The 21,434-nt window shown below is 46.3% G+C and overlaps 1 protein-coding gene across 2 annotated transcripts in view; it reads right to left on the bottom strand.

The window, feature by feature from the left end:
• Positions 1-380: 380 nt before the first annotated feature.
• Positions 381-21,434, bottom strand: part of NOD1 (nucleotide binding oligomerization domain containing 1) — a 63,693-nt gene continuing 42,639 nt past the window's right edge. The window contains exons 11-13 of one of the 2 annotated variants that reach the window (XM_080818307.1): positions 20,608-20,691; positions 17,115-17,198; positions 381-1,403 (exon numbers count right to left, since the gene is read on the bottom strand). In XM_080818307.1, coding sequence (XP_080674433.1) covers positions 1,331-1,403; positions 17,115-17,198; positions 20,608-20,691 — 241 coding nt within the window. In that variant the 3' untranslated portion in view covers positions 381-1,330. Of the gene's footprint in view, positions 1,404-15,982; positions 16,959-17,114; positions 17,199-20,607; positions 20,692-21,434 lie in introns of those variants that run through there. The other variant, XM_080818308.1, reaches the window with a different exon arrangement.

Below are 21,434 nucleotides of genomic sequence, written 5' to 3' on the forward strand. Positions count from 1 at the left end.
GGGCCTACCATGGCATGGTGGTGAGGACTGTGGAATTTGGCCCATGCAGCATATCCTGGTCCCAGCCACCCCTGACTGAGTCTGCTCCTCTGAGAAGCCAGCTGTATGGGTTCAGAGGTCAGGTAGAAGAAAAGGCCTCAGTTGCTTCCTTGGCTTTTTTTGATCCCTTGGTAGGTGGAGAGGCCTGCAAAGGACCATAATGATGACGCCTCTGGCCTGCCTTCAGCAGGCTCGACACAGCACCCCACGCCAGGGCGCCACCCAGCACAGTGAGTATCTCTGAAGGGAGTCAAGGCATGGAGTCCAGGGAGCCTACCATGCTTCTCAGGCAAAATTTCCTTTAGAAATTAGAAATTTCTAATTAGAAATTAGAAAATTCTAATTAGAAATGTTTTCAGTACTTTATTAAATGACTTGGCAAAAGAACAAGTTATCTGGTAATATCACCACCCTCTCCCCCATGTAACGTCCAGAACGTGCCTGCCACGATGGTCCGTGCAACATGGTCTCTTGGCCGGGTTCTCAGCAACTCCCTCAGCCTTAAGTCCAGTTCAGTCATCCTCACAACTGCTCCGGGGCAGGGAGAGAGACACTTCCCTTCCTCAGGAGGGCAAGAGACAGAAGATTCAGTTTGGACCCCAGGGCCACAAAGAGAAGCCAGGCCTTACTCCTTTTGGAGGATGGGCACGGGTTCTTCCTCCTGGTGCAGAGCACTTGGGCCCACCCTTATCAGCCTTCCTGAGGAGGTCAGCCCAGCATGAGAAGGCCCCAAGCAGAAACTCAGCATCACAAAGACCCCACCCGTTCTCTTAGACCTGCTAAGAGAGCACCCCAGGATCTCCGTCAACAGATACTGAGACCCAAGGGCTAAAACAGAAGTCTACAAGGAGCCTTTGACAAAACCTTGGATGCGTCATATCCCGACCCTGTGCGTATCTCAGTTAATCTGTAGATGTGAAAGGTGGGCAGGCCGTCAACCTGTGGGGAGGTACTGAGGAGGAAGAGAAGGTTCCAGGTTAAAAAAAAAAAAAAAACGTTTGTTGAGCACCTTTTCTGCCAGAAGCTTGGCACTAACTCTCTACCATGTCCTCAACTCTGTCATGGGGACAGCATGACCAACTCGCTTCCCTGGTCCTGAGGGCCGGTTCTGAGCTCAGTCTTATTCCTCTCACGTCCGATAAAAATACCCTGGATATGCGTCATGTCCCTTCGTGGCGTAGTTACAGTCAATCAGACGGCTCACCAGGCGCACGTGTGCCCTGCAAAATGGTAACAGCTGCGCAGGGAGGCTCCTCCCTGGGGCGAGGACCCCGCACGTGGAAGCGGCCTCTCAGAAGCAGATGATCCGCTTCTCGTCTTCAAAGACTTTGGCCTCCTCTGGCTTTATCAAATTCCCATTTAGGCTGTTAGAGAAAAACAAACAACATAAGTAAAATGGTAGGAACTTGTGGGGGCCTTGCCAGTGTGTGTTCCTGATACACTCCCGTTCGTCGTGCGGCCCTGAAGTTAAGGCACCTGCTCTGTTCGGATACTTGTGTGATAATATTACTCCTTTCCAGCTGTTGTCACTCTCTGAACTGGCTCTCACTAAGGTCACCAATAGCCTTTAGGAACCTGAACTTAATGACATCTCTCAGGCCTGGTCATCTTCTCCTTCAAAGGCGTTTGGCTGTCTTGCCCTCGGCCTCCGTGAATAATGGATTTCCTTCAGGCTGGGGGAAGGGCCCATCACTGCCCCTGGCGACCTCATCCCTACATCAGTGGGCTTGCAGCCCAGACCGCTCCTGTGTGCCTCCACTTACTGAACACCTGCACTTCGATGCCTCCCAGGCACCTCAAGGGGGCCACGGCGGCCCAGGCCCCCGGCTCAGTGTCGAACCACTCTTCGTCCAGCTGTGTAAGCCAGTGACCTGGGGATCAGCCTTGACCCCTTCCTTCCTCCTCCTCTTCATACTCTGTCTATCCCAGAGTTCTGTCTTACTCTCTAAACATCCCCAGCATGCCTCCCGGAAGCTTCTCCATATCTTTACTGCCACCATGGTGGTCTGAGCTCCACCATCGCTTTTCTGGATCACGGCAGTACCGTCTGGCCTCTTCATATCCGTTTTCCTGGAGGAGCCAGAGTGGTCTTTTTATAAAGCAAATCTGATCATATCCTCCTCTGCCTCAAACCCCTCTAGGATTTTCCATTGCTTTTAGGATAAAGACCAGAATATGTAATATGACCCACAGATCTCTTATGGTCTAGTACGCCCCAACTCCTCTGCCTCCCATTGTCCGTTCTATAGTATCTGAACCCCAGGGGCACAGCGACATCTTGCTGTTCTTCAAGGGTACCGTGCTCCTCCTTCCTGCCTCACAGCCTTTGTATATGCTGTTCCCTCTCCCTGGAACACTCTCCCCTCCCCACAGCTGACTGACTCCTACTCATTCTTGCTGGCTTAGCCTCAATGCCACTTCCTTAGGGAGAAGTTCCCTGAAACCTCATCTGTGTTTGGTTCCCTTCTTAGCTCTCTCCTGTACAACACTCGTAATGAATTGCTTGAATGATTTTTCCCTTCACTGTGCGTCTCGCTCACTAGGGGTAAAGCCATGGATGAGGGCAGGTCTATTGGGGTCACCCCTGGATGGTGCTAGCACCGTGCCTGGCCCTCCAGCCCTGTTAGTCAGCAAATGAAGATTCAACACTAAGGCCTGGGGACACAGCAGTGACCACTGATTGTGTTGTTGTTGTTAAGAAACAACCCGCAGGCCCCGAGTGTTGTCACTGAGGTAAAGGCCCCAGGTCTGTAAACCGAACTCACTACCTAATCAAACTGCAGTTCCACTGCCCCAGGAATACAGCCTTTAGCCGGGCAACCTGACCAGGAAACTTTCTGAGCCCTTTCTGCTCCTTAGGAGCGCAACCTGGTCTACACAGTGCATCCCTGGCTAGTAAATGCCCCCTTTTGAATGCCTTCTCTGCCTTTCCAAAACCTTTCTCTTGTTGGGCTCAGCAGAGCTCTATCTGCTTGCTAGACAGCATGCCGCCTGATTGGTGAATTATTTAAATAAAGCCCATCAGACCTTCCAATTTACGCGGCTGAATTTTGTTTCACAGCCGTGGTGGCGGCCCTGGGGTCCACAGCGAGCTCCTGACGGCCCTGCAGGGATGGGGAGAATCACAGGTACTGTGTCCCGCGAGCCCTTCCCCGTTCCTGTCTTTCTTGCCCTTGCCCAGGTGCCACCGCCAGTGAGTCCTCTTGGTTTCTCCTCCCCTTTTTGCCTTCGAGATAACCAACCTAATTGGCTTTCCAATCCAAGGTGACCGGGATTGGGGGTGCTCTCAGGGAGCACCCATCCTTAGCCCTGGGTTCAGCCCACCAGTCCACGCTGGAATCCCTTCCCAGCTCCCACTTGCAGTCCTCATTTACTGGGCTTTTGCTGCTTGAGTCCATTCCCCATTTCCAGTCCACAGTCCCTACTGTGGAGGCCACTGGGTCAGTCCACGCAGGGAACTGCCTGTGCTGGGCACGGCCTTCTCTCTTCCAGTCCAGGGAAGCACCCTGTGGTTGGTTACTGCTGGTGTGTTAAAGTGCACATGTTTGTCTTGTTTTGTATAAACCAAGGCTTAGCTAAGAGGATCCCTAAATTCTAAAGAGTCAAACATGCCACCTTCCAGCACACCTGCTCATTTACGTCTAAAACCCATGGTGCTGGGAGCTGGGAATATTTCCAGAAATGGCAAAACTGTACTAAAAACACCCTAGCAGTACACCAGCCACAATGGGGAGTGTTCCCAGTAGACAAAGTCTTTGAGAAGCGCCATGGACAGCCCCGGTTCCCAAAGCAAACAGAATGCGTGTTTACATGGGCAAGCAGAAACTCCAAAAGGTTTCAAAATTTTGAACTAGTGTCATTAAAAAATGAATTAAAAGATTTAACAAAAGCCTCACAAAAATTAAAGGTATAAGAGGGACCTAAGGAAGTCAGAAGAAACTCCTGTTGCCCTCTTTGTCCTCTGAGCACTCACACTGCTAATTCTCTGTCTGCATTGCCTTTCCTCCTCTGAAACCACCACCAGAAACAAAATTGGGAAGGCACGGGCCTTACAGGAAACCTCGCCCCCAATACTGGCCCCTCTGAGTTCACAGAAGAAAAATTTTTTGGTAAACTGTTGGCGCCTGGGTGGCTCAGTCAGTTAAGCATCTGCCTTCAATGGCTCGGGTTTCAATCTGGGATTGGGGGCAGGGTTGGGGGCGTGTCCTGGGATTGTGCTCTGCTCAACAGGGAGCCTGCTTGTCCTGCTGCTCCCTCCGCTACTGCTCATTCTCCCTCTCTCTCAAATAAATACTAGCTTAAAAAAACAAATAGCTAATGGGAACCTCCAGCAGATAGCAGAGCCTGCACAGGGGACCCTGGAAAAACTGGCATAAGCCAGCACAGGGTGAAAATGCTTATCAGAATCACTTCTGAAGGAGCCTGCAGTGCCCAGTAGAGAAGGGAAAAGATAAACCGTACGTTGCCCTTTTCTTCCCAAATCCAAACCCATCGTTCACTGATGCCCTCTCTCCCAGGGGGCAGCTGTCACCCTCTTCCTTGTCTCATTTCGCGTAACCAGTCTTGGCTTTCTGCTGGCCTGGGACGTGCAGGTTGTTCTTTTGGCTGTCTGTGGGAGGGACTCTGGATTTGGGGAAGGTAATATGCTTCGTACCCTCTTTTGGGAACCCATCTTAACACCCAATAACCCAAGGGTTATTCAGTACTGCCAGAAATCTCTGAAGTTCAACTATGTACCCAGAGGGAAAGAAATGAACTGAAGATAATGTAGCTGGGATAGGTGCCGGTCTAGGGTGTCATTCAAGTTACAGCCCAATTTGAGAAATTGGGAGCAACTGTCCTTATCTTACCTTTCCCTTCAACCCCAAAAATGAAAGTCCGTTCTAGGCACAACTCAAAATTCACCTATTCATTTACCTATTCTGAAACTTCCCTCATTTATCTCAAAGACTTGGGAAACCCCAGTCCTTCTTGGAGGAACTTAACATTCTTTCTCTGTCCCTTGAAGTTATACATTCTTCATGTCTTTGAAATGTAAACACAGCCCACAATCACCTGAGACAGAGGGGGGGAAAAGAGGCCTTTTTATAGTACAGATTGCTAAAAAGGGCTCTTGTGCTCAAAGTCCAGTACAGCCTCCTTAAGCTTGATTCCAGGCACAAATAAAAGTCTTATTTTAAAAATTCACAAATATTAGTAACCATAGGGTCTTTGCCTCTGTGTGTATTTTTAAGATTTTATTTGAGAGAGAGAGAGAACACAAACGGAGAGGGAGAAGCAGGCTCCCTGCTGAGCAGAGAACCCCATAGATGTCAGGCTCCATCCCAGGACCCCAAGATCATGACCTGAGCTGAAGGCAGATGCTTAACCAACTGCCTCTGTGTATTTGTATGTATGTATGTCATAAATGTGAGATATTGTTTCTGGGTGGTATTACTAAAATCAACTTGTAAAAGAGCTCTAGTGAATTGGTTTTGCAGGGGCTAAGGGCAGGCTGCTCCACTGTGGCTTACTGATTATTTTAAATAAAATGGTATTTATTTGAAATGTACAAGAAGGATCCTCAGACCCCCCTCTGTCCCCCTGAAAGCAGAAGAAATATCTCCCATGTGAAAGGCACCCTCCCTGTGCCAGGGAGGTACAGACATTCTTTTCACCAGACATAGGAAATTTAGAGCCAAGAAAAATGTATAGACAACGCTTGTTAATGTCTACTGATTTAATATCATACCCCAAATTCTGCCTAGAATTCCTTACGAATTGGAGCTCCCAAAGTTTTCTTTGTCCTGTCAATTCCTCATGAATTTACTCCTTGTCTCTAAAAACTGCCTGCCTTGGTCGTCTCTTTAGGTCTCAAACTTTGTGTTTTTTTCCTCTGGTTAATCTGTTTTATGTAAATGTAGCTCTTAATCCAGCTGGAAGAAACTGAAGGGTAGAGGAAGAATTTTTCCTTCCCTCTGGCTGGTGTAGTTGGTGAATACTCATTCTCAGAGCCAGCTGCTCGCCCTGGGGCTGTCGTCGTCGTCGCACAGAGATCTGGGACAGCTGACACACGCACAGCCAGCAGAAGGTAAGGTTTCTGACCACACCAGCCTCCCAGCTTCTCTGTCTGCAGGGTCTGGTGGAATGAGTGCTAAGACTCTTTCTTTCTCTAAATTCAGTTAGCAGGAGAAAATACTGTATAACTAGTTCCTTGCGCTGAGCAACTTTTGGCAAAAATTGGTAGAGTACTCGTGGGTGACTGATCATTTCCTCCCAGAGATGGTCACGGTTTTCTTTCATCTGTGTCTTTTGTGTTGAGGGTCACAGGAAGGAATTCTCACAGGACAGAATGCAGGCTTCAGTCCTATAAGCCTACTGTGTAGCCGGCCTCATGGACTGGTGAGGTCATGGTTCTCCTCAAACCAGGGTCTCTTTAGACAAACTTTGCGGTAGGTTAATACGCACATGAGGTAAAGGCTGTTGCTAAAGAAACATCTTGGAAGCCCAAGCTGCAAAATTGGTGGTCACGCGTCAACACTTAGAAGCTGTTACAGTGCTTGTCATCTAACTCAAAGACCCCCGGTCAGGATAACCTGGTCATGGAACGTATTAGATTGACGCTCAGTCCCCCGCCAGCCTCAAGAAAATGTCCCTGCACCAGGGTATGCAATAAACACTACACAGTCCCCAAACTCAAGGCATGGCCCTTCTAGATATTGGTTTGGCCCCCAGAGACCCAAGACTTAGGCAGGGCTGTTAATCTGAATATAAGAGTCTTCCTTTTGTCTAGTTCTGTGTCCTAAGAGCTTGGCTTTGTGACCCGTGGTCATATTTTCGCTAGTCTCCACCACTTGGAAGAGCACGCTTACTGGGGAGCATCTTGGTGGCCAGTCTAATAGGCGGGGGACCCGAGATACACAGTTACAAGCAGTGTGCTCTGTCTGGCCATGCCAGCTTTCAGGGAAGTTTGTCATAAGAGGTCCCAGCCCCTAAGGGAGAGACCCCTGTTGCTCCTTAGTGCTGGAGAAATCTCATTCCAGTAGCACCTGCCTTGTGTCACAGATCAGTAGGTCTGTACTAGATGCATCCCAGGCATCCTCTGGGAGACCAGAGGCATGTAGACCAGAGGCACAGAGAATGGTCCAGAGACCATTCTCACGGCCTGTACAAGAGGGTGGTTGCTCTCCCAGACTGTTCCCGGGAGTAGGTTTTTGGATCACGGGGGCTGCATCATCTATGCTTTCTCTAGGGATACCTCTTAAGTCTTGGATTAAGCCATTAAAAGGCTTATGACTTTGAGTCACGGTTGAAATTAATAGGATCCATTTGCTCAATGGCCAGACATTAGACCCTTTAAATTGGCTACTTGAAAGAGAAAAATTACCTATAAAGAGCCCTCAGTTGTCTTATTGGTATAATGGCTAGTCTTAGGGATTCCCTTGACAAGCTAAAAGAACAAACATTAGACTTAAGACAGATAAATATCTACATCCCATGGAAATTCCCCTTCTTAAAATCCAGCCCAACCTCTAGGTTCAAAGTATACAGGCTACTCTTATAAATGCTGGAAGCCAGAAAGTGAATTTAACAGAAGCACCCAGGACAAACAGGACGGTTTGGTTTACCGTAATCAACCTCTGTCAGCCTCAGCCATTTCTATATGCTCACCTTTGCCAGGTGTATCCTGGACCACGCCCCCTCCTGCCAAAAATTCATGTCCCCCAAACAGCCGCAGATCTTCTATAAAGCCCTTTTCCCTCCATTTTCAGAAGATCCTACCAAGCTTAGAGAAACATTAAAAAGACACAACCTCCCCTTCACAGGGGAAAGAGATAACCGATGAACTCTCTCCTAGGCCCTCCTCAGTGATCAGAGGAAGGCTGATGCTGAGGGGCTAACAGAAGGGGAAGGCTTTTGTTAAAAAGCTTTATACAGACTGTACAAAAGGTAAAATTCCCTTTGATACAAAGAAGCAAATTTAGTTAAAAAGGTAAACCAGTCCCTTGATATTCAGGCTGGAATCCAGTTCTTTGGGGGGAATTAAGTAAAAAATCTACTTATCCTTACCAATCTCCAAACCTCAGCCATTCCTCTCAAAATATTTGTGGATGTTATCAAAGGTCAGTATATTGGAACAAAATTGCCCTGCATTTGAGGGAAGAAAAGGTCATTTCTTTTTCCCCAAATCAATCAAGCATTTTATTTAATTATAACAAGGAAGCACTCAACTTATTCTCTCCTTGAATGCCATATTTAAGCAGAAATAGTATTCAGGCGTATATTGAAAATACTCCCCTCCTAATTTCCAGAACATTATTCACCATTTAGGACCCAAGCCACAGAGATTTAAAATCATGTTTGGCAATGTACCACAGGGCACTAAATAAATAAGCCTCCACCCACATTACTCTTAATTTCTGAATATCTTGTCCTGTGTTCCGTTACCCAGCAGAACAACTGAGCTTCCTAGAAGCATTTGAACAATAGCTAGATATGTACCCAGAAACCCAGCACCCTCCATGTTTCCAAAAGCGAAGAGGTTACTTGTGCAAGTCAGAATCTAATGCCCGTTAAATGGTGACGGCTTTGCCAGTAAACAAGAATGTGCTCTTCCATGGCTAGGAAGGAAGACTGCCCCAGCCGACAGGTCAAAAAAAGGTCAGTTTTAAGTCACAACTACCCCAAAACTCTTAGGAAAAAAAACTTTTTGCATTCTTTCTTTGTCCCTTTAAATCGTAAATCTGATGTCTTTGAAACATGAATGGAGCCCACCATTGCCTGAGGCTGAAGGAAAAATGGGAGGGGAAGAGACCTTTTTAAAATACAACCCAGTAACAGAGCTCTTGTGCCCACTGGAGCACCTCTGATGATAGGCAGATAATGCTCCAAATCGCCACCCTGGACAAAACTTCATACTTTTCCCTGTACATTTTCTACCCCCATCTTCTCTAGGACCTAGGTAAGAACCATTCTTTGAAATGCAAACTTGAGAGGGAAATTTTTCATTAGAAAAAAGAGAGAGGGGGGCACCTGGGCAGCTCAGTGGGTTAAGCCTCTGCCTGCGGCTCAGGTCATGATTTCAGGGTCCTGGGATCAAGCCCCGCATCGGGCTCTCTGCTTGACGAGGAGCCTGCTTCCCCCCCCTCTCTGCCTGCCTCTCTGCATACTTGTGATCTCTGTCTGTCGAACAAATTTTTTTAAAAATCTTAAAAAAAAAAAAAAAAAGAGAGGGAGATACTTGGAAATTGGGCCTGTAATCTCTCTACAGACACAAGTAGAACCAGAAGCTGGAAGATTTTGTTTGCCTCTGGTCTGTGTGTTTGTATGAGTATCCACGTATGTTGTAAATGTGAGATATTTTCTGTACTTCTGGATGGTATGGCTAAAATTAATTTGTAACAGAGCTCAATTTGGTTTGTCTGAAGGCAAGCACTGGTAAGAATTCGGCATTCTAAAACTCAAAGCTCGGGGCATGCCTGGGTGGCTCACTCGGTTAAGCATCCAACTCTTGATTTCAGCTCAGGTCATGCTCTCGGAGTTGTGAGAAGGAGCTCTGGGCTGGGCTCCGTGCTCACAGGGGAGTCTGCTTGAGATTCTCTTTCCTCTGTCCCTGCCAACTGCCAGCCCCAGAGTTCTCTCTAAAATTAAATCCATATGATCTGGGAAAATATTTGGTATTAAAGCTTACTTGAGATTATTGGTTTAATTAAAACAGACCTGTCTTTAGAGTTATCAGCATTAAATATAAAACTTTTATCCTGCCTGTGTTTACTGAAAGACAAATGAGCTTCATGTTCTCTCTGTTGTAAAATCTGTCAGAAAAAAAACCAAAACAGAATAGTGGTTGAGTCTGTCTAACGTCTCATAAAGTATTATGGGTAGTCCAAATATAACTAAGAATAAGTAAATTAAATACATGTAAATAAGATTAAAAGGTTTCTAGGTAAACTTTTTTTTTTTTTTTTAAGATTTCATTTATTTATTTGAGTGAGCACGAGTTGGGGGCAGAGACAGATGGAGAAGCAGACTTCTCACTGAGCAGGAAGCCCGATGTGGGGCTAGAGCCCGAAATGTGGGGTTCGATCCCAGGACTCTGGGATCATGATCCGAGCCAAAGACAGATGCTTAACTGACTGAGCCACCCAGGTGCCCCTCCAGGTAAACTTCTAAATAGCTTCCAAAATCTTTCTGGTGGTAACCCAGAAATTTAAAAACTTTAAAGTTTTGTTTTGTTTTGTTTTTAAGCAAAGAAGCTTTAAAGTTTTGCAAAATTAAATGAGTTGTTAAATTCACTGAGTATTTAGAGGCACCTGGGTGGCTCAGTCAGTTAAGCATCTGCCATCAGCTCAGGTCATGATCCCAGGGTCCCAGGATAAAGCCCCAAGTCGGGCTCCCTGCTCAGCGGGGAGTCTGCTTCTCCCTCTGCCTCTCTCTCACTTGCTCGCTCGCTCGCTCTCAAATAAATAAAATCTTAAAAAAAAAAAGCATTGAGTATCTAAATCATCTCCAAGTAAGAAAAAGTAATATCACATTAGGTATTAATATAGATTTATCTACCTCTACCTTTAGTTTCTCTGTATAAGACAAATTTGGGTCTGTTAGCAAAACCTCTTTTGTGCTATTATACTATGAAGAAACGCATGTTTCTAAATTATGAGCTATATTCATAAGTTTGCCAATCTAGGGGCACCTGACTGGCTCAGTCAGTAGACCATGTGACTCTTGATCTTGGGATCATGAATTCAAGTCCCACAGTAGGCACAGAGCTTACTTAAAAAAATAAAAATTAAAAAAAAAAATTTGCCAATCTAAAGAATTCTGGTGTAACAGTTCACAGCTGCTTACTACTTAGTTTTCACTAGAAATTAAGGTTTCTAAGAGTAACAAATTCTAATAAATATAATTAAGCCTACTGAAAAGAAGAGACCAAGGTATGTGTTTTGGGTTAGAAAAAAATATAAGGAATACCTTTTTTTTTTTTTTTTAAGAGATTTCATTTATTTATTTGACACAGAGAGAGATCACAAGTAGGCAGAGAGGCAGGCAGAGAGTGAGAGGGGAAGCAGGCTCCCTGCTGAGCAGAGAGCCTTATGCAGGGCTTAATCCCAGGACCCTGGGATCATGACCCGAGCCAAGGCAGAGGCTCTAACCCACTGAGCCACCCAGGTGCCCCGAAATAAATTTTTGTTGAAGAAAAAAATAAGTTCATTCAGATGTGTAAAAAAAAAAAAATTGTAGAAGGTTTACAGAAATCTTTGGAAAGAAATTTTCTGTGTGGCCAGTACTGGGTAAGAGGAGGATAAATTTAAGTAAATGAGTTTTATTATCAAAAGTATACTGGTGCACAATTAGAGTTGTTTTCTCCTTGTTAAAAGATTAAAGTTTTCTTGAAAATTTTCTTGGTCTGCTCTTAGTAAGAAATTATAAACAAAAGTTTTTCTTTACCTTTAAAGTTATCTTCCTAGGGGTGCCTAGGCAGCTCGGTTGGTTAAGCATCTGCCTTTGGCTCAGGTCGTGATCCGGGGTTCTGGGATCAAGCTCTGCACAGGGAGCCTGCTTCTCTCTCTCCCTCTGCCTCTCCCCCAGCTTGTGCTCTCTCTCTCTCTAATAAAATCTTTTAAAAAAATAAAAGTAAAGTTATCTGTCTAAAAAACAAGGATTCTGTGTTTTGCCAAAATAATTTCCTGTGTTTATTAGGTCTTTGATTACTTAAAAAACCAGAGTCTTAATATTAAAAGGGCTAAATTTTGCTTACAACTGTGTAACCTTCTGTATTGGCCTTTATAATCTTTTATTATCACTTTGGTTAAATGGATAATTATTGTTTTATGATGATTCATGATCCTATTTAACCAAATGTCCAAACCTTTTCATATTTTTTCATATACTTCCCACAATCAAATTCTAAAATGAAGTCTTTCCAACCACAATCTAACTGAAATTTTCCAGAGGACCTCTTGCACATTTCACAGATCTCATGAGTAATTAAACTCCTTAGGTTTGTGTGTTGTGTTTAATCCCACAGACAACACTGTCAAATAAGTGCCACCAAACTTTATATTTGTACAGATGTCCGTTATCAAAGTGTTCTAAAAATTACATGAAACTTCACAATCTGGTATGTCCTGGCATGTTATTAAAGTGTTCTATGTCACAGAAATAACCAAATTTCCTGTCACTTGCATTGTAATAAACTCTAGTCACATCTTTAACCATGGCCATTTTTACTCAGATGCTTTTACGAAAGCCTCCTGCAAATGTATTTTGTCTTCCATGCGACTCATGGAAAGACCTCTCAGTACAGGTCTCTGATCATCTTCAGCTCATAAAACTAAACTGGGTAGGAATTTCCAGAACTAATGGAAGAACTAAATTCAAGCAGAACAAGAAAAACATGCGATTAACTAAGGAGGAGAATTTTTGTAACTTTTTGTTTAAAACATCGCTGACTTAAAAAATGTTTTTTCCAGATTTAAGGAAACTTTATCTCTTAAAATACTAAAACAGTAACCAAACACAGGTTTATCTGTGTTCGATTACTTATTACAGAGAAACTAAAAGATATTTTGATACGTTAGTGCTACTTTGGGAAACTGAAAAAGGCACATACTTCTAGAAATTATGAAACATACTCATAAATCTGAAAATCTAAAGAATGCTGGCAAAGCAGTTCACAATTGCTTACTTATTAGTGTTCACTGAAAATTAAGGGTTTTAAGAGCTAAAAATTCTCATAACGGGGCACCAGGCTGGCTTAGTCAGAAGAGCATGCAGCTCTTACTCTTAGGGTCATACGTTGGAGAGCCCCATGTTGTGTTTAGAGATTACTTAAATTAATAAAACTTAAAAAAAAATTCTAATGTAATTAAGGCTACTGGAAGTAACAGAAATAACTATGTAAGGAAAGAAGGATGTGTGTTTTTGGTGAGAAAAAAATGAAAAAGAAAAATACATCTTTGATGGAAAAGTGATTTTGTCCTAAAGTGAGACTAGTTATTTAACAAGGGAAAACTTAGGACAAAATTTGAATGTAAAAAAAAAAAAAAAAGTTCTGGAAGGTTTGTTGAAAAGAAATCTTTGGAAAGAAATGGTGATATGGGACTCAAGGTGACTTTTCGTGCAAGGCAGCAGCAGTAGAATCTATAAAGATGTGGACTAACTCCATTCTCTTTCTGCAGAAAATGGCCCCTCAGTGCCAGATTTTTGCCATCCTGATGTCCTTATAACATAGCAAAGTTCTGCTCCAGAATCAGAGAAACTAACAGTCGGGCTATGGGAAACCCAGGACGGCTGCTTGATTCTTCCTTGCTCCCTGACAAACCCCATTTTTGGTTTTTGCCCTCCTGCACCCATGACAGTGCATTCAAGAGGACTCAAATCATAAATAGACGTTAGTGGGGAAACATCTATAAAATTGCAAAAACAGTCTTGCAGCGGTGTGACTGGTCAGGTCCACAATCCTGAAAAAAACTGTTTTTGTCCCCAGAGGCCTCAGACTTCCTCCTCTGGCCCTTTTAAATACCTGTAGCGGCACTGAATTCAACCGCCTCTGGTCCAGGTCACCAGTAGTGCGTGTGTGTTTTCTGGAAGGATTGAAGCCTTTCCATCCCGCAAGACTGTTGTCCTCACAGTGGGAAATTAAAAAAATAAAACTATTAAAAGTGTTTCCCACGTGGGGTATACCTTGTATAATCTCCAGGGATCGAGGCACCCTCTTCACTCAACAAGAACCTTGCAGATTTCCTGGAACTCCGTCCGTGTACAACCTTCAGCTGATCCTTTGTTTCATGCCAGTCTGACCAGCCACTTGGAGTCTTTTGTTGTCTTACGCTCCAGCCTGTTACGAACAGCTTCAAGAAGCCACCTGCGATCCCAATTCAAAGGGTCCTTTGGTCACAGTCTAGAGCCAGGTGCTGATTAGGGATTCTGGAAACATCACCAGAGGAGAACAGCTCTTGGGACTTTACGGAATGCTCCTGACCACCGACATCGCTGCACAGCTGGGAGGCACGGAGCCTTGAGACCCCGTGGCACAGCCGACGGAGGCTCCACCCGAGGCCTGGGCCTGGACAGACGCTGGAGAGCTACCATCACCCCGACCACGGGGAGAAACAGCTGCCCCCATAGATTGCCCCCGCCCACGACGCGGGCTCCAGACTTCGCCCTGGGACTGAGCATCTGCCCTTTTCCTTCCCTCCCCTCTGGCACTGGCTCGGGGAGATAACGCCCTTGTCTTTCTCTCCCGGGTCACTGCTCAGGGGGCAACCTCGGGAATTCAGAGCCACCTCCTATCTCAGGCTAGGAGAAAAATCGCACCTTTAACACGGGCCAACTCCTGTAAATTTACATCAGGAGTTAGAAGGGAACTACAGGGAGGCTTTCATGATTCAGGACTCTCCTTTTGGCAGATCCTTACTTCCAGGGATAAATATAAATGAGGCTATAATCAGGAACTTCTTAATTCTTGAAATGTTTGCCTAATTGCCACTAAAGCAAGAACTACCCACACAGATCCCTAGACTCTCTGTCCAGAGTTGTTCCTGGTAATAGAAGAGCCCTTGATTATCGAGCAAGGCACTGCCTGGTGGACCCAGTACCACCTGCTACGCCTGGATTCACCCTTCTGGGAAAGTGGAAACTCGGGTCAACTCACAAAACAAGCCGCTTGTCTTAAAAAGATGACTCCTTCCATGGGGTCTTTGATTTATTTGATTTTGACTGGATTGGAGACCCTGGCTTCAAAGTGCCCTGCAAACATGGCACATTATCTTACCATAATCATATCTCCCTGGTGCATTACCTTCTCTCAAAAATTTTAAATGCCTGTTTGCAGCTGCTACCCACCAAGCAAACGGTCTCCCCAGACTGGACCAACACAAAGGTACGAAGAGGACAACCGACTTAAAGGAATATAAATCTGAACTCATAACCTGCGAATGCCACGGAGATAAAGCCAAAACGTCGTGACCCGAGAATGCCGAAGATCAACAGAGGCTTTGAGAACTACAGAGGAGCAGCTGAGAGAAAAGAAGGTAACCTTTAGTCAGTCAACATAGAATTTCCTGGTCAATCCCAGGAAATTGACTGAGGCCCCTTCAGCTCCCCTTAGGAGGGGCAGCCTTGGCTAGAACAATGCATTCCCTGCTAGGGCATTCGTCTTTGTTCATGCCCTCTGCCTTTAAGAACCTTTCTCTCCTTTGGCTCAGCATCTCCCATCCCCCCTGCCCCCCCCCCTCCCCGGGACGTGCTAGGTGGGATGCTGCCCAACTCCTGAATTGTTTAATAAAGCCAATTAGACCTTCCAATTACTCAGTTGAACCTTGTTTTTTTTAACACCATGACCCAGGCCCCACACCTCAAAGAGCTCACAGTCTGGAGTACACCACCTCGCAAGACCAACAGGTGTGCTCCAACGCCGTACAATGTCAGGTCCCAGAACACGCAGCCTCCTGTCTTAGCAGCAGAACCCAGGGTGGGAGCTGGGGCTGCAAGCTCTTCGGGGCCAGGGCAAGGGAGAACTAGTCGTCAGTCCGAAAGAGCGAGCCATTGAGCTGCTGATGATCGCAGACAGTGTGGCTCCCTCCCCACTCCCAACCATGGACAGGACTTTGCAGAACCCAGATCATGACATCACACATGGAGATGAGTGCAAACTCAAGTCCCAGGGGCTGTCACAGGCCTTCCAGACAGATGAGTGGGGGAAGCCACACAGACCACAGCGCCTTGGTCGGTCTGGCCGGAGCTGGGCTCTCTTCTCTCAGTGTTTTCCAAGCACTTTTTTCAACCATGACCCAACCAAGAACTACATTTTCCATTGTGAACCAGCATCTGTCCATACACACATACACATACCTGAAACAAGTATAAAATCATACTTCATACTATGGACAGCGCTTTCCCATACTCTGCTCAAGTTCATTTTTTAAATAATGCTGGTCACAACCCACCAAACTCGTTTTATGATCCTCTGACAAGTTCCAAGGCAAAGTTTAATAAGCACTGTACTCAGAGCCGAGGTCAAGGGGCTATACCGCGATATACTTTTTTGGCTGGGAAATTCTCTCCAGTCTTGAAGAAGTAAAGTCGTTAATGAGTAACTGCCCTTTGAGCTGAGGATTTGAGTTCTCAGTGAGGCTGCTCCTTGGATCTCAGAGAGGCCACAATGAGAGCTGGAACTCTTCTCCCCATCCGTGTCCTTAAGGGAGGTCTGGCTCTGCCCCCTGCTGGGTCCTCCACAGGGTTGCTCTGCAGGGCTGTGCCCCCCCACCCCAGGTGCAGGACAAACTCCAGAGTACTTAGGAGTTCAGCCCCCTGCTCTCAGCTCTGGGAAACCCAGACTCTTAAGCAATCAGGGTTCTTTCAGTCTGGCTAACTGCCATTTCCCCAGCACCCAAACCATGGCTGCAACCGTTACTAATGGGAACTCCCCCAACCCCGCTTATGGCCTGGCACATTCTACAGGCCCAGACCCAAATGCCTCAAATGTGTGGGGGGTGGGGAATGTGTCATGTGAGGCAATAACGGAGTGGAATGGGGCTCAGTGTTGCAGAAAGCAAATAATTTGGCTCTGTCCCACTAGCCCCATAAAACAACTCCTCCAAACAGAAATAGGAGGTTGAGGGAAAGCACAGGTCAGCTCAAATCCAGCATGGAAGTATTTCCTCAAGGCCAGGAAGCCCCGAAGAGGAGAAGAATGGGCCCCAAACTCCAGCTAGCACATTCGTCTCTCAGCCTCCTGAGTCCCTGAGTGATTCACTTCCAGCGGGGATCCTTTCTGGGGCTGTTTGCCCCATGCGACCCCAGGAAGGTAGAGGAGGACACGGGGCCTGGGAGGAGCATGCTGACCGCAGAGTCAGGCAATCTGGACCAGATTCCAGCTTCTCCTCTTGGGCGGCACCTTGGGCAAGTTTTACGTCACTGGGCCTCGGTTTCTACATCTGTGAAGTGGAAATAATATCAGCTACTTTACTAGATAATGGGAACGATGAGGGGTAAGTGCAAAGGGCTCCCCATTGTGCCGGGCACCCAGTCGGTGGTGCTGAGTCAGTAAGCACTGTTAACCATTGTTAGGACCAGGGGCAGATATGTCTTACCAGATCTCCATGATGCCAGTGTTCCTCTGTAAGGCATCTGCCAGCTGGGCAATCCCCTTGGCTGTGATCTGGTTCTGGATAAGCCTGAAAGAAGAACGTATCTTGTAGCAGATCCCTTAATACCGGAATAACACTGCCCCCTCCATTAGGGAGTTGTAAGGGTGTGGTGGGAATGAGGCGGGGTCAGGGGAAGAACTGTGTCCGTGCGTCTTTTCAACTGGCTCAGACTATCTTGATCAGACCTACCAGGATAAAGGACATCCTTTAAAATGTTTAATTTTTTGGTATATTTTTAGAGTGGGCATAATATATCTGTGTATTCATACATAGATAATTTAATACATGAAGACATTTATGTGTGTGTCGGCATTTCTCGCAGCAGGGGTGCCCAATCAAAAATGTTTGGCGGCTAGCAATCTGAACAACAAATTCTAAGAAACACCCAGGGGAGAGAGAGTCTGGTGGCTTTCCAGCTGGCTGGGGAAGGCAAGGCAGTTTTTAAGGTTTAGTAGCTGCCAAATGGCCGTTCACCACTTTGGGGAAACAAAGGCTTCTAAGAATGCACCATGTCCTCTCCGTGGTGGAGGGCGGGGGGAGGTAGGGAAGAGAGAGGTTCTCCTGCCGCTGCTCATGGGTCCCAGTAGGAAAGCATCAATAATGGGGCCTCGAGGAGTGTACCCCATTAGGTCAGTAGCAGTGATCCAAATGAAACAAAGGCTTCTGATACAGCTGGGAGCCTGGACAATTTCTCAGTGCTCCCCTGGACAGCTGGGCTTCCAACCCAACCAAGAGCTTCACGCCGCACAAGGCACTGATGTGTCTGTGCCTCATCACAGACCCACTCCTTTGGCTCTTTGTAGAGTAAGGCTACTACTGAACTTGACCCTAAGAAATCCTGGGCCCTGACCCAAGAAGGCAGCCCTACCAGCAAGATGAGGGCTTCATCTTCGTGATTGATGGGATTATAGAAATTAAGCAAGAAGGGGCCAACCCCCTGAAGAGGCAGGACAGCACAGCATTCAAAGCTCCCGTCCTCCACACACACACACCCACTCCCCACTTCTCAGCCGCAGAGGCTTGAAGAAATAAGCTCACGCTTTTCGATGCCTCAGTGGCCTGATCTGTAAAATGGGAGCAAGAGAATGCTCCCTCCCCTGGGTGTAAGGTCTCAGTGGGAGGATGTGTATGAAGGAAGTTCTCACAGTTTCTGCTCCAGTGTCCAGGGGCCGGGGCGCTTTCGTCACCATCGCTGCCCCAGCTCATAGGACCATGTCCCAGTCTCCCAACCACATCTCCCAAAGTGGGACCCCTGGGCTCAGTGGCAGAGGTGATGACCCACTGTTAAGGACGACCACAACTTGGACATTTTGGCAAAAGGAGCAAAGATAGAATCTGGAAGTGGACCCAGAACCACGCATTGGGTTAAATTGCTGCTTCCTCATCACCTCCACCTTACCGGGAGAGCTCCTTCCAGCCAAGAGCTGGCAAGACACCAGGTAGTGAAAGAGCCAAAAAGTGTGGCAGCACTCAGGGCCACATGCTCCCCGGGGCCTTCTTCACAAGGGCCAGTGTGGTCTGTGCACCCATTAAGCCGCCGAGACTCGCTCTCTAGCCTCAGTCCAGCTTGGAGCTCCCTGTAGGGGCCGGCCTAGCACCAGGAGCGGGAGAGAAGAAAGTCTACAGGCCAGAAAAACAACAACAAAACAGATGTAAAAGCACAGACTGGCTGCTTTACAGAAACTGACAAGGTGAGCTGAAATTCATATGGAAATACAAGGGACCCAGAAGAGCCCAAACGGTCTTGAGAAGAACAAAGTTGGAAGACTCACACTGCCTGATTTCAAAACGTACTACAGAGTGAGAATAATCAGGACAGTGTGATCCTGACGTAAGGATAAACAGATCAATGAACTAGAATAGAAAGTCCAGAAATACACCCATACATTTACGGTCAATTGATTTTTGGCAAAAGCGTCAGAGCCATCTAAAAGGGAAAGATAGTCTTTTCAACAGGAGGTGCTGGGACAGCTGGATAGCCACATGCCAAAGAATGAATTTGGGCCCCATGCCTCAGACCACACACAATAATTAACTCCAGAAATTAGCATTTAGGATCACAGACCTCAATGCAAGAGCCAAACTCCAACACTTAAAGGAAAACTTGGGCGTAAATCTTTGTGACCTTGGATTACACAACAGTTCCTTAGCAAGACACCTAAAGCATGAACCACCAAAGAAAAAAAACTGGACTTCCATTAAACACTTTTGTGCTTCAAAGATCACTAACAAGAAAATTAAAAAACCCCACAGAGGAAATAGTTACAGACTGTCCACCTAGTGTCTAGTACCCTGAATATATAAAGAATCTAACAACACAGCAATAAAAAGGCAAATAAATTAAATTTATTAACATTTAAATTAAATTTGGGGGAAGGATGTAGAGACATTTCTTTAAAGATACACAAAGGCCAACAAGCCCATGAAAGGATGCCCAGTGTTAGTCAGCAGGGAAACGCAGATCAAAACCACAATGAGATGACACTTCCCACCCACCAGAGTGACAAGATTCAAAAAGATGGACAACGACCAGTGTTGTTGGTGAGGATGTGAGAACTGGGAGCCTCCCCACATTGCTGGTGAGAAGGTAGAGTAAAGCAGCCACTTCAGAAAATACTTTGGTGGCTCCTCAGAAAGTCACCTAGAGGGGCACCTGGGTGGCTCAGTCAGTTAAGCCTCTGCTTTTGGCTCAGGTCATGATCTCAGGGTCCTGGGATCAAGTCCTACATTGGGCTCGGTCCTCAGTGGGGAGCCTCCTTCCCCCTCCCCCTCTCCCTTCTGCTCGTGCTAATAAATAAATAAAATCTTTAAAAAAAAAGTTAACAACAGAGTGGCCACACAACCCAGCAATTCTACTCCTAAGTGTATACCCAGGAGAAATGAAAACACATGTCCACGCACATTCACAACAGTCAAAAGGTAGAAACAACCCCAATGCCTACCAACCGACGAATGGACAGATTGTGAACGATCCACACAGAGGAATATTGGCCACACAGAGCCATGAGGTTCTGACACATGCTAGAATGTCAACGAATCTTGAAAACTCATGCCAGTGAAGGAAGGCAGACAAAAAGTCACATATAGGACTCCATTTCCATGAAATGCCTAGAATAGGCAAATCCATAGAGACAAAAAGTCCAGTCAAGGACAGGGAGGTTATGCTTAATGAACAGGGGTGTACTCCATCTTGGGGCAAAACTGTCCTATAATTAGATCTTCGTGTTGGTTGTGCAACCTGTGAGTACACCAAAGACCACTGACCTGTATTTTTTTCAAGATTTTATAAGTAAGCTTTACACCCAACACGGGGCCTGAACTTACAACCCCAAGACAGGAGTCTCATGCTTTACTGACTGTGCCAGCCAGGCGCCTCATCTCAAAAAACAGGCTCTAAAAGTAGCACAGCCTGAAATTCTGAGGTTTGCTGAGTTACCATAAATGTTTCAACGTCTGGTTGACTTTCAACATCTCTGCCAGGCTCTCTGCCACTTCGTCATCCAGTTCATTTTTGGTGAGCCTAGAAAAGAAATAAGCGTTTACTCAGGAGAGCCCTATCTGGCACACATTTGTAAAATGAGTTCTCAGAAGTGGGATCCCAGCCCGGATCTCTCCAGCTTAGGCTGCTCATCATTTGCTGAACTGAGCAAACAGCCAGGTCCCAATCCCAGCCTCTGAGCCCCATAGACAATAAAGGGGGATTCGTTTCTTGTGCAAATCCTGTACCCAGAAGTAGGATGCTCCTACTTCTTCGCTCTGCTGCTCTACGGAACCCATGCTCCCTCCCCATCTTTGCTGGGGCCTCAGATCCCACGTAAGATAGGGGTCAGTGCCCACTTCCCAGGCTTCTTCCAGCCCCAGACACCACTGAGAGCCTGTTCCCAAGGCCAGTCGTAGGAAGACTCCGAAAAGCCTGTCATCTACACGTTAAAAGGTGCTCAGCAGCTCTGTTCTGACACCCGCCGTGAAGGACCCAAACTCAGGAACTCAAAGTTCAGGAAGTCTCTCAGCTCTTGTTAAAACCAGAAGTGGTCTGGACAAAGCATGGAGGACTAGAAGCTCCCAGATGTAAACGGGATTGGACCCTGTTGTGCCAGTGGATGGAAGAATAAGGAAGGAAGAAGAATGAAACAGAACTTTGAAAAAATCATCTCTCAAAGGGCAATTTGGCAGCGTCTATCTGAATTTTAAGTGTGTGGTACTTTGAGCCCACAGTGGCACTTCTGGACACTGACCCTGCAGTGTGCAAAGAGGTGCACACGA

The sequence above is a fragment of the Martes martes genome (assembly GCF_963455335.1).
Source record: "Martes martes genome assembly, chromosome: 11".
NCBI classification, from domain to species: domain Eukaryota; kingdom Metazoa; phylum Chordata; class Mammalia; order Carnivora; family Mustelidae; genus Martes; species Martes martes.